Raw genomic sequence first — 12,975 nt, 5'->3', positions numbered from 1 at the left:
TGCCTAGTGGGTTAGAAGAAGAGAGAGAGAGGAGAGACAGAGGTTCCTAGCAGTTTAATGTCAGAGGAGAAGGATGTGGAGAGAGAGAGAGAGAGTGGGTGGAGTCGAGGAGGGAGGGGGAAGGTGGGTGCAGAGGAGAGAAGGGAGCGGCGTCGGAAGGGGAAGTGGTGAGGGAGAAGGACTAGGATTGTTTGCCCTCCTCCCCAGTCCCCCATACCCTATATTTTGTGATCACTGTTAACCTACGATAACATTTTATATTCTTATTACTTTTTGTTTTATTATTTTTATAAAAAAATTAATATAAAATTTTGACTGATTTAACTGTGATCACAGAAGTATACGATGGGGAGGACGGACAATCCAAGTCAGAGGGAGAAGATGCTCAAAAATTTTTTTAGTTTTTATTATTTTATTTTAATATTTTTATTTTTATTTTTATTATCCACGTGACGTCTAGTCATTGGTGAATGTCATTTTATCAGTTAACGACAAATTTAACAGCAATCTTAACAGATGTATAAAAATATCCTAAAATTATAACTTTATGTACCTCTCTGGATGAAAAAAACTTCATGTACTAAATGTTGAAAATAAAAAAAATTTAGAGTAGTAAACTGAAATTAACCGATTAAATTAATTCATGTATATATATGTATATATACAAGTTCTTTAAGCAAAGAGATCTCTATTTTTTTAAATGAGGATTAATGGTGGGATCTACTTCATATCAAATTTCAACAATCTAAATTGTCTATTTTGTAAGTCTTGATCCATAGATCATCATTGCACAAAGGGATGTGATATCCACACACCCCATTTTACTTCTCACACACCTTTTTAATTTTCAGCCGTTGGATCGGATAAATTGAAGAAGATCCAACGGACAAAAATTATTAAGGGATGTGTAAGAAGTAAAATGGGGTGTGTGGATAGTACACCCCTTGTACAAATTCAATTCAATCTGAAACCATTTGCTCATTTAACTATTACAATAAAATTTTAATATTTCTTGTAACATAGTGTTCATCAATTTCTTTGAACTCAATTAGATACCTCAAATATTTCCGATTTAGCTAATATTTTGCAAGTATGATATGTAAGGCGCAACTTGAAAAATAAACAATTCGAATCGTTGAAGTTTGTTGTGATGTGTGCCCCACAACTAATTTCTATTTTTTGGAAAAAAAATTGGAAGAGTCCCTTCCATTAAAGACTCTCTTGGTGTGTGTGTGTGTGTGTGTGTGTGTGTGTGTGTGTGTGTGTGTGTGTGTGTGTGTGTGTGTGTGTGTGTGTGTGTGTGTGTGTGTGTGTGTGTGTGTGTGTGTGTGTGTGTGTGTGTGTGTGTGTGTGTGTGTGTGTGTGTGTGTGTGTGTGTGTGTTCCATTGTAATGGCTTTCAACCTCAATGTCAGTTAGCATTTTGTCTGTTGAGAGAAATTTTTCCAAGCGACGGGAACACCATGACACGTGGTGTTCCCTCACACATTAGGATTTGACATCTTGAATATCTTTCAATTTTATATTTCAATAAATATAAAAAACTAAATCCTAATGTGTGAGAACACCACGTGTCATGGTGTTCCCGTCATTTGGAAAAATTTCTCGTCTGTTGAACCAATTGAACAAAGCAACAAAATCTTGATTGGATGACAGGTTCATTGAAAAAGGAGAAAAAAATAAATCACTTGAATTAACGATGGGTGTTTTCTGCATAATATATAACAATTTAACCTCAGAATTCAATATTATTATTTTTATCTAATAAAGTTCTTTGGACAAATTGTACCTCAAACACGTTTTCATCATAATTTCAAAGAGGCACTTGAAAGCAATAATTTGCAAAAGAATCAAATATAATATACATGAAGCTTATTAAGCGGTATTTTATGTTCGTGGAGCAATAGATGATTGACAACATATTGATAATGTGGTGTACCGGTGTGAGAATATTTATAATATCGACACATCGACACACATAAATAATTTTTATATCAACACCAATTGACATGATATACCAATAATATAAATTACATATCATGTATTATGTTCTGTTTTGTGGAGCTAGATCACCTCTAAAAAGTCGATTGCATGTGAATAAATTTTAAATTCTGGGTTTTGGTGATTTGTTGCAGATAATTGTGTATGGATGGGCTGGGATTCTCAGGAGGTACTTGGTGGACTGCATATAGTGGATGAACTTCATAGCAGGTATCACGCTCCGGTTGGAGGGGGTTATGCTGACATTAATTAGCAATGACAACTTAGCTAGCAGTTCAGTTAGGCTATTGACTGTTACTTTGTTATGTTGGTTAGAATTGTTATAAGTAAGCTACTGCAAGCTATATAATATGTGCTTGCTTCATTGTAATTACCAGTCTGAAATCAATACAAAAGTCTCTCTCAAAGATTCATTCTCTCTCTCTCTAGAGTTCTTCTGTTTTTCATTCGATTACATTCATACAATCATATTTTTGTTCTAAATAGGTCAAAGTTAGAGAGATAACCTTTTTAATGGTAGGTGCAAGGTAGATGTAAAATGTTACACTAAAAATATAGCACAAGAGGATAACAAATAAAGACAGAGGAATAGATGATATTACTGATATTTTTCTCTCGTTCTCTTCTTCTTATATTTTTCTGTATCTTTTGATTGCAGTCCAGTGCTCTATTTATAGAGCAATCGTATTCCTACATTTGAAATTTACAACACACTTTTTGACAAAATGATATCCTGAATTCCCAAAGTCAGTTTTCAAACTGTTATGGGAATTGACAATGTATATGTTTAGTCATAAACAATGCAAATGTTAAAAGCCAATCCGTGAGGGCATTGAAAAACTCCACCAAAACACTGTGGGCATTCGCTACCCATCAGCATTTTCAACAATTTTCATATTTCTGTATATGTTAATAGGTTATGACAGACTTAGTAGTAACCTCATATTGACCGTTTCATGACCACATATTCATCAGGTAGCTGGTGATTGTTTAGAGTTCGATGTATTTGCCTCATTTTGGCTTCATTTTATAAGAGTGTTATATAGTTAAACGCGGTCACGTAACAATCAATACAATAGACATTGGTCGGTTGTGTATATAAATATATATATATATATATATATATATATATATATATATATTACATTGACCTATATATGGACAATGGAAGTGTACAAATGAACAGTTCATTACCAATATTTCAAAGGAATAACTAAATCCTTTTATGGGAATAAAACAGAAGTTAGAAAGCAACAGTTTCAACTTTCCACTAGTAGAACGTCAAACCACTTAACAACTCTTTCGACACTTGTGCTTCCCAAAACGAATATTTTCATGGTCCCCTACTTGTATTGCTATGCTCTCTTTCAATTATTAACACCATAATTACATTAGAAAATTATTAATCCTCTATTTCTCTCACTCGAGTAATTATGTAATCATATAATTGTCAGTGTTTCCTCCATTTGAAAGCGTGGCTAATCATTGTTCTTTGAGTAATCATACACTAAATGACCCACAGTTTAGGAAAATGATCCTCTCCGGATCCATTTTGTGGGAATCCTACCACATCCTAACCGTTCATCGTACATCGTGCAATCAGTTTTCGTCAGATATTATTTGTGTTTATTTTTAAATATAAAAAAAGTCAAATGATTTTTGACGACACGATAAATAACTAAGATGTGGGGATCCAAGACCCAAGACAAGGAGAAATTTTTGCTTGTGACTGAAACACGGATGGTACACCACGTGTTTTTATATAAGTAGTGGGAATTTGTATTTTTTAAGTTATTAACTTTTTAACACACATATCCCACTATTGGCATAATGATACGTGATGTACCGTCCTATGTTACGATCACACTAAAAATTCTCTCCTAGACAAGAACCCGAAAATAATAATAATAATTTCTTTCATATCAAGGACATAAATCATTCTTCACCACCTTGACAAATAACATGAAAGTTTACAACTCACAACTCACGGCGTTCATAAACCTCCTCGAAATCGGAAGTTAAAAAATACACGAGTTTTGCTTCACCTTCTAAAACTAGGTAAAGAAAACAATAGAAAATAAATACTTATATCATAACTGGGGCAGATTTGGTCTCGGGTGAGCCAGGAATTCTGGTTGAAATGTGGAAAACCACATCCTGCTTAAATTCTTAATCACGCAAGTTTTCAAGCAACATATGAACTAGGAGAAAGAAGCATCTAACAAAATTACATGATATTGGATCTGATAATTTCTTACACGACCTGTTAACCCGATTCGAAACGACACGAAAATAACGGATTTTGGATCAACCTCATTTTCATAACGGCAGATAATCTTTAAAATACCCAACAAGAAAACAATGTCACGATGTTTCAAGTTTCAACACAATATGCTGAGTTTTTATTTAGCCACAATAAATTTTGGGTTTTTCCATATTCTGCTTCCACAAAAATGGTCACTCGTATCGATCGATCCATTTTCCTTTTCGTCCCATAACTTATCAATCTTCATCTCCCACTGCTGCACTACCTAGCTGCTTCATATTCTATGATTCAACCAGTCAATGATATCCTTCGTAATGCCTTCTCGCTCTGGCTCAAAGAGAAGGTCATGTACGAACCCGTCAAACAGTTTGATGGTTTTGTCAGTTGAGGAGGCTTCATTGTACAGCTTCTGGGAGGCCTCGGGGTCAGTAACAGTATCCGCTGTTCCGTGGAGAACGAAGAAGGGTACCATCAATTTGGTTAGGTTCTGCTGCAAGTAGGATGTGATTCGGAGAATCTCATAACCAGTCCTCACGCGGATGGATCCAGTGTACACTAGAGGGTCTGAATACTTGGCAACTAAAGCCGCCGGGTCACGAGAAACTGGCATGCCCTGTTTATTTGCTGCACTGATTTGGTATCTTGGCAGCAAAAATGAGACAATGGGAGCAATTACCTGGCATGATAAAAGGAGGAAAGCGCGGTGAGGGTTTAGGTTGCATTTGAAAACTCGTAATTGAGTATATATATTCAAGAGTGCATAAACATTAGTCGTAACAAAAGATGGTTTTCTGACCACTAATATTGGATGCGAAGGCTGAACCCCAACTGCAGGTGATGTGAGCACTACACCGTCTATGCGGGACTCAAATTTTGGGTCAAGCATTACCTAAAATCATTTTTGCAATATAGAGTCAGCTCAGATCGAATTCCAGGCTGATGAAGTTAATGCATAGGTAGAATCACAGAAGACAACAAAATTGTAACTACGAAGAAAGTCATTCATGCAATTCCAAGAAAGAAATGGCTTCCGGCAACCCATACCTTAAGGACAATGGCTGCACCTGTGGAATGCCCAAAACAGAAACACGGTAGGCCATGATTTTCAGCTAAAACCTTTTCAAGAAATAATTTCTGCATCAAAATAAAGAGCGAAGACATGTAAAGGTTTAAGGAATCCAGAGTTCCTAGGTTCTTCAGGTCAGCATTAAGAACTGGATTCAGATTCTATTTTCTTACCATATCAGTAACAGCATAATCGAGAGAAGGTACGAATGCATGAAGCCCATCACTCCCACCATGACCTAGATAGATAAATCACTGAGAACAATTATATGTGATGCAAAAACAATTAACTACTACATCAGAAAATTTAGAGATTCAGTGAGATGTAACAGGAATGGAGCAACCCAAGGTCCATAGTTTCACGACTTATCCTTCGACACAAAGAAAACTAGAGATCCTAATTTTTTTGATTGTTTTGTTAAATGAATAAAAAAGCAGAGGCTTTTCCGTCAAATCATAATAAGACTTGAACCCCCGACAACATATAGCCATTACACACCAGAAACAATCTAGAAGCAACTTAAACAAAAAACGAAGTACAGAAAATAGCACTAAAGTCATTGGCACATTGAGTGTCCCAAAAGCCTAGAAATTGCAAAGGTTTCCAAGTGAACTTTAAGTGAAATGCAAGAAAGTTTAATCTTCCAATTCTTATAATTACAACTGGAAGGGCACCCCACCTTACACGGTCACACACTTTAGACTGGATGCTTGCGTTGGGATGCTTTAAGTTCAACTTAAACCATTCTATAATATTGTTTGAATATTTTTCACTAGATAGAAGCATCAGACGTGTAACGTATGAGAATGTTTTCCACTTGATAGAAGCATCAGACGCATAACTTATGAGAAACATACAAGGTTAGACCCAAACACACATATAATAAGCTTACTTATAAAGGGAGCTTCAAGGGTTTACTTTTTCGCACCAATGGGCGTCCAAACTAAATTCCTGCAACATCCAAATATAGATGCATTGTTGAAGAGAGTGATCTCTACTCTATGAAAACAGCAATTAAATAAAAAAGAAGACCGCTTCAACTACAAGGGTGAGATTTTAAAATTTTTTGAGAGACAACTTCATCCTTATCTAAAATGTTAAGGTTCTTCTCCTTCCACAGAAACTTTAAAAGTAATCTTTCAGCCATTCTCAAGCATCGCGTTTATATAGATCTATCTCATATTTCAATCTGTTGTATAGCATCCAAAATGCTTGCCTCGAAGTTTGATCATGATGACACAAAACGTGACACACTTGTGGCAAAAACAATATACACAATTACGACTACACGTTGCTAATGACATACACAGGAAATTGTTGTTAATTGGCTTAGACTTTAGGTATCATACTCAAGAACGAAAACAGAGACCCTTTAGACTAATTAAGAAGTTTAAATGCAATGGTAAAAGTTCAAGATGGTGTTGACTTACCAATCCAATCCATTCCGTAAACCTTAAATCCATTAGCATTCAGTTGCTTTGCAAAGTCGCTGTATCTTCCACTGGTGAAATTGTACAGAAGTCTTAATAGATATATCAAGGCACCTTATAATCAGCTGAATAGCATTTAAGTGAGAAATATGTAGAAATGACAAACCTGTGTTCGTTCAGACCATGCATAAGAATAACCACGCCCCTGCAAAGTTTGAATATGAGAAACTTAGCAACTTAATACAGTAAGAATATGAAGAAAAAAGAAGTGAATATGCACTTCGAGGATAAGACTCATACGAACTAAGAAGATAACCTGCAATTACAAACATATTTTGATATAAATTTGGACTCCATAACTTTGCAAACAAAACTATGGATTAAGTAGCTCTGTGTTTGAATGTAAAATCCAAATATATTAACAGTCTGATTAACATGACTTGGCAGATATATGGTGGGAGAGAATGTTACTCTCCTTTAGCAATTATTCTAACAAATATACTCATCGCAAAAGAAATGTTCTCTTACCAATTAGTATATCATGTTACCGGATTAGAGTCTAGGGTATGGACCATGTAAGTCAACAGAAACTTCTGATAAAAGCCAGGCACTGCTTAGAGGATCTGTCATCAAGAACAGTTTAATTGCCCGGATGCTTCTGGACAGTATCATTTAACATTTTAAAAGCAACGGGTCCTCATGAAAGGGATATTTGGCAAACAAACAACCACAAAAAGATTGTCAACTTTACTCGGGTATTGCAATCCTTGGGGGAAGGTCCTTATCATATGCGTAATACGCAGTTTAAGGTTAATACCGATGGTACAGGGATATGTTAGAATATGCCATGTCTATGAGCGCACCCAGTGAACACAAACTGACAAACTAAAGAAATTAATTAACATGAGCCTAACTAATTCAAAACGACGGCGACGTAATCAAGAAGATAAAACACATATGATCTATCTGTTCATTCATTAATCTACACTAACAATTGCCCACTTTTCGAGCACCAAAATCCGATAATAAAAAGATTACTACTTGGAGAACGATGTGTAGTCAACCTCGATCAAGATTGAAAGGGAAAAAAAGACTGAAACTTTCAATCCCAGAAAGCATATTTCTTCTGCATTTAACTGATTGCCGCAATTTTGAATTAAAACAACGGAAATCTCATCATTTTCTTCAAGAAGTAACGAAAATTTCACACCTTTTTTACATTAATTCAAATTAAACAATCCAATCCAAGGGGATAATGTAATACAGAGACATTTGATTTACCTGATGTTAACGGAAACGGGAGTCCAACTCTGCGTGAAGAGAGTTTCACCTCGCGCAGTCACAAAGAGCGAATATTGCCTGACCGAATTCTCATCATCATCTTGTACGACTCTTAGCTTCGCTAACGCCCTCCTCGCCGCCGCCTCCTGGTCCACCGGCGATGACGAGCTGCACTTCCACGGCACTATCTTTGTCGGCACCCGCACCACCGGCACCCTCGGCTGCCTCTCGTCCTTGGCCGACTTCTCCGCCAAGACAGGCGAAGCCGCCGCCGCAGACGAAGAGGCGGACGACAACGGCGCTCGCTTGCGGCCGCGAAATGGGAGCAGGAGGAGCAGGATGAAGGCGTTAATCAGCATCATCAGACTCCGCAGCACCTGCAGCGAGAAGAGGGCGTTTATGCGGCCGCTCGCTCCAGAAGTCAACATCAACGTCGACGACGATGACAAGCCGCTGCCTCGATCCGTCGCCATTTTCTGCAGCTTCTTCGGCGGTGGTCTTGTGGCTTGAAAGAACAATGCTGATGACGCCGGCGGAGGTGGAGATGATGACTTGAACCGGAATTGGAGCTCCTCCGATTCGACCAACGGCCGGATTGGTTGTTTCCTGTTGAGGTTGTTGTTTGGCTTCTGCCCCTTCTCCGCGTGAAAAACCAGAATTCTACTCTCTATAATCGCTGCCCTTCCCAAACAGACCATAAAAAATTGTGCGTTTCTTATTCAATTCTCGGTGGCAAAAAGCGCTTTTGCCAATTTTAGACCTCGCGACCTGCTTTTCTCTAATCTCACAAAACTCCTTTTCATCCAAAAATTTAAAAATTAAATAAATGGGAAAAACGGACAGCAAAAATATATGTGGTTGGCGCTCTAATCCAAATCCGTGTCCCGGGCTTTTCTCGCTCCGACGCGTGTCCTTGCGCAGTAAATGTTATACTTTCTTCAAATTAACAAGTGACGCGTGTCGCGCAGTGGACGAAGATGTCGGATGTGCGGCGGCTTGAGAGTGTTTTCTTTTGGTTTGAAACATTCGGCCGGACACGTGGAGTGAAGTGATCAAATTGTTTGCGTTTTCGGTTTCCCGTGCAACGGCGAGATTTTGGAGGAAGGATCTTGGTTGAGTTCTCTCAGGTATTGACACGTGTAAAGCGTCAGCTCAGGGTCTGGAAGCTCTCTGGTGATGTATTTGCCCACGTCCCTGGGCGGGCTAGGCCCAAATCCAAATACTTTAGTTTGAAGCGTGTGCCACATTGTGACCAAGGCCCACCTACAAGATTACAGCCGCTATAGCATCTCCAAAGATTGTCAAAAAGCCCAAATTCATAGTAACAGTATAAAAATAAAAATAAACAGCAATAGTGTTTTTTAACTGAAAAATTAATTTTGATGTGGCATGGGGATTGGCCGTCATCACCTTTGCTACAAAAATGGGCAACAAATTATTTTCAATTGAATTATTAAATGCTTTTTATTTTTTGTTCTAAAATTACTTATTATTATTATTTTAGTTGTTATTCAATATTTTTAATTTGACATATCGGATGAAGAACCAAACTTAAAAAGATGTCAAAGTGTAACATGCTGTCAAATTTTAATTTTATATTTAAAATTTTACATTTTCTTTGAAGATGTTTTTAGGTTGTCGTGATACATTGGACAAACAACATGATGTTACGTGTATTAACTTTTTACATGTTGACCACATATTTCATCAATGTGCTAAGATTGTAAGTATTTCCTCAACTTGGAACACGTTGAAGAATGTTTTGGTTTCCTTACACATTCTTGTCTATTTTTTACCTTTATTTTAAATAAATCAAAATACATTAAGGTGTCACATCCCGACCTAGGCCCCCACCACATTCCGGGCTCGACTCCACCGTAGCACGATATTTTCCGCTTTAGGCTCTTACCACACCCTCACAATTTTGTTTCTGGGAATTCACACGAGAACTTCCCAGTGAGTCATCCATCATGATTTTGCTCTCGTGCGACTCGCTTAATTTCGAAGTTCCAACGAAACCCGAAGCCAGTGAGCTCCCAAAAAGCCTCGTGCTAGGTAGAGATGAGAATATACATATAAGGTGTCACATCCCGACCTGGGCCCCCACCACATCCCGGGCTCGACTCCATCGTAACACGATATTTTCCGCTTTGGGCCCTTACCACACTCTCACAGTTTTGTTTCTGGGAACTCACACGAGAACTTCCAGTGGGTCACCCATCATGATTTTGCTCTCGCGCGAACTAGCTTAACTTCGGAGTTCCAACGAAACCCGAAGCCAGTGAGCTCCCAAAAAGCCTCGTGCTAGGTAGAGATGAGAATATACATATAAGGCTTACAGGATCCACTCCCCTGAGCGATGTGGGATGTTACAATCCACCCCCTAGGCCCTCCACCACATCCCTGGCTCAACTCCACCGTAGCACGATATTGTCCACTTTGGGCCCCGACCACGCCCTCACGGTTTTGTTTCTGGAAACTCACATGAGAACTTCCAAGTGGGTCACCCATCCTGGGGTTGCTCTCACACGAACTCGCTTAACTTCGGAGTTCCTACGGAACTCGAAGCCAATAAGCTCCCAAAAAGCCTTGTGCTATATGGAGGTGGACATGTACATATAAGACACATCATCCCCTCTCTGTTGGTTGATGTGGGATGTAACAATCCATCCCCCTTAGGGGTCTGACATCCTCGTCAACACATTTCCGACCAGGGATTGGCTCAGATACCAAATTGTCACATCTCAGCCTGAGCCCCCACCACATCCTGGGCTCGACTCCACCATAGCATGATATTGTCTGCTTTAGGCCCCTACCACACCCTCACAGTTTTGTTTTTGGGAACTCACACGAGAACTTCCCAGTGGGTCACCCGATATGGGATTTCTCTAGCGCGAACTCGCTTAACTTCGGAGTTTCGACAAAACCCGAAGCCAGTAAGCTCCCAAAAGGCCTCATCTTAGGTAGAGATGAGAATATACATATAACGCTTACAGGATCCACTCCCCTACGGCCCGTTGATTTAAAACCCCAAATCCTTCTAGACTAAGGTCTTCGAGGCGTGAACAACATTGGGCCTTTGGCTCGCTAAAACCCTAACCCAAAACCCTTTAAGACCCGACCCTTTAACCCAGCCCGTTTGACCCACCTAAGAGAATATTCTCTGGAATATTTTGTTAGCGAATATTCTGTTAGGGAATATTCCTGAAATATTTCCCTGTTGACTTTTTCAAAATTTACTCAAGACCTTTTTTAGGGTAATTCAACGTCCTAAATCCATTTTTGACGTTCGTTTTCTCAAATTCAATCATTTGAATAGAGTTTTATTAATTGTACGTTTATGTGCTTAGGTGCGAATATTAACGGCGATTCCGTCATTCCTATTTCGTACGGCTCTATGACGACGGAGTATCTATGAATGTACCCCTTTTAAAATGAAAGTTTTAATAGTAAAAATGCATACATTAAAAACATGATTTAATGATTACGTTTTATGAAATGTTTTACCAGATATTACGCTTGCTTAGAATATTTTGGAATACCATATTTTTCTATCGAACCCATGTTCTTTGTAGGATATCTGATGGATGACGATATACTATTTAGAACATGTTTTTACACACTTCTTTATAGTATAAATGATGGATGACTTTATACTATGAAGATGTTTTTGAGATATATATACCTATGTTTGGAAAGTCTATGTTCTATGGTTTTGTGCTTATTTAGCGGCCACTATATCGCCACGGGCGAGGATTATGGTTGTTGGCCGCAGGCCAGGAGAAATAATCCCTAGCTTCCGGGCGAGGGACATGGAGCTGGCATTGGGCAGGATAAAATAATCTCTGGCTTCGGGTTGAGAGACATGGTGTTGGCTGTGGGCCGGAAGATATTATTATTGGATACCACTATTTAGCACACTATATACAAGATGTGTTTTATGAGATGTTTTATGGCATGCTAGGGTTTTTGGAAAACCTACCACTTATTATGCTATTAGTTTTCATAAAACTTTGGGGGTTAGTATGTTGATAACTGTTTTAGTACTATATATATATATATATATATATATATATATATATATATCAACTTGGTACACTCATGTTTGTTTTGCGCCCCCTCAGGACTTAGAATCGAGGCGTACAATCCCGTCGTCAAGGCACTTCCACATCGGCATCTTCGAGTCCTCTCGGTGTAGGACCCATCTCTTGTTCAATTTTATATTATTCCTTTTTAGTGTTCTAGATTAGTTGTATGCTCTGAACACGTTTCTTGAATGCATATTCATTATATTTAAATTTTTATTATTTTTTTCTTAATTCTTGTTCTCATGCTTTCTAATATGGCTTTGTCACATTCGGGTGTCGGCCATCATATGTCTACCCTGGTGTTTTGGAGTATATCAGGGTCGGGTGTGTCATCGATCCCCACCAATTTCCTTTCCTCTCAGCAACTAACAATTTCTTCCACTAATTGTAGGCATGGAATATAATCACTATCTGACAGTCGAGATATTAATTGTAGTAAATACATGTAAGTTGTAATCAAATCCTTTTAAATTTTATTCATTCTCTAAACAAATACCTATATCCAAATGAGCCCTAATAGTCACTGGGCCGAATATGAAAATTTTCATTTAAACTTGGGCCAAACACAAATCCATTCACTCAAACTAGACCCAAATGACAATGATTTCTAACAGCCATTCACTCAAACTAGACCCAAATGACAATGATTTCTAACAGCCATGAGAGTCGCTAATCGGATATAAAATGGCAATAAAATAAGGAATGTTCTATGAGTACTATTCTTTTCTTAATCGTAATTGGTATTCTTTGATGTAATAAATTAACTTGAATTATCTTGACCGTTAAACATGTCACATAATATTTCTGAGCTTACATGATGATATTGTTGGTATACCAAAAAAAA

At 38.1% G+C, this 12,975-nt stretch overlaps 1 protein-coding gene across 1 annotated transcript; it reads right to left on the bottom strand.

The window, feature by feature from the left end:
* Positions 1 to 4,219: 4,219 nt before the first annotated feature.
* Positions 4,220 to 8,837, bottom strand: LOC137710647 (uncharacterized). The gene is made up of 7 exons (XM_068449727.1): positions 8,044 to 8,837; positions 6,929 to 6,967; positions 6,763 to 6,833; positions 5,506 to 5,570; positions 5,311 to 5,400; positions 5,063 to 5,155; positions 4,220 to 4,942 (listed from the first exon to the last, which is right to left on the bottom strand). Exons 1-7 carry the CDS (start codon positions 8,739 to 8,741, stop codon positions 4,541 to 4,543), a joined length of 1,458 nt encoding a protein of 485 aa, XP_068305828.1. The 5' UTR covers positions 8,742 to 8,837; the 3' UTR covers positions 4,220 to 4,540.
* Positions 8,838 to 12,975: the final 4,138 nt, after the last annotated feature.

The sequence above is a fragment of the Pyrus communis genome, chromosome 12 (assembly GCF_963583255.1).
Source record: "Pyrus communis chromosome 12, drPyrComm1.1, whole genome shotgun sequence".
Classification (NCBI taxonomy): domain Eukaryota; kingdom Viridiplantae; phylum Streptophyta; class Magnoliopsida; order Rosales; family Rosaceae; genus Pyrus; species Pyrus communis.
The sequence above is the reverse complement of the archived record's forward strand: the minus strand, read 5'-3'. Positions and strand labels throughout refer to the sequence as shown.

What these genes read in the sequence shown, in the direction of transcription:
- LOC137710647 (XM_068449727.1), bottom strand. Translation starts at nt 8,741, where the DNA reads ATGGTCTGTTTGGGAAGGGCAGCGATTATAGAGAGTAGAATTCTGGTT. An exon ending in TTACGGAATGGATTGGATTG is followed by an intron (nt 5,571 to 6,762) that starts GTAAGTCAACAC and finishes TTATCTATCTAG; the next exon opens with GTCATGGTGGGAGTGATGGG. An exon ending in ATTATGCTGTTACTGATATG is followed by an intron (nt 5,401 to 5,505) that starts GTAAGAAAATAG and finishes ATTTTGATGCAG; the next exon opens with AAATTATTTCTTGAAAAGGT.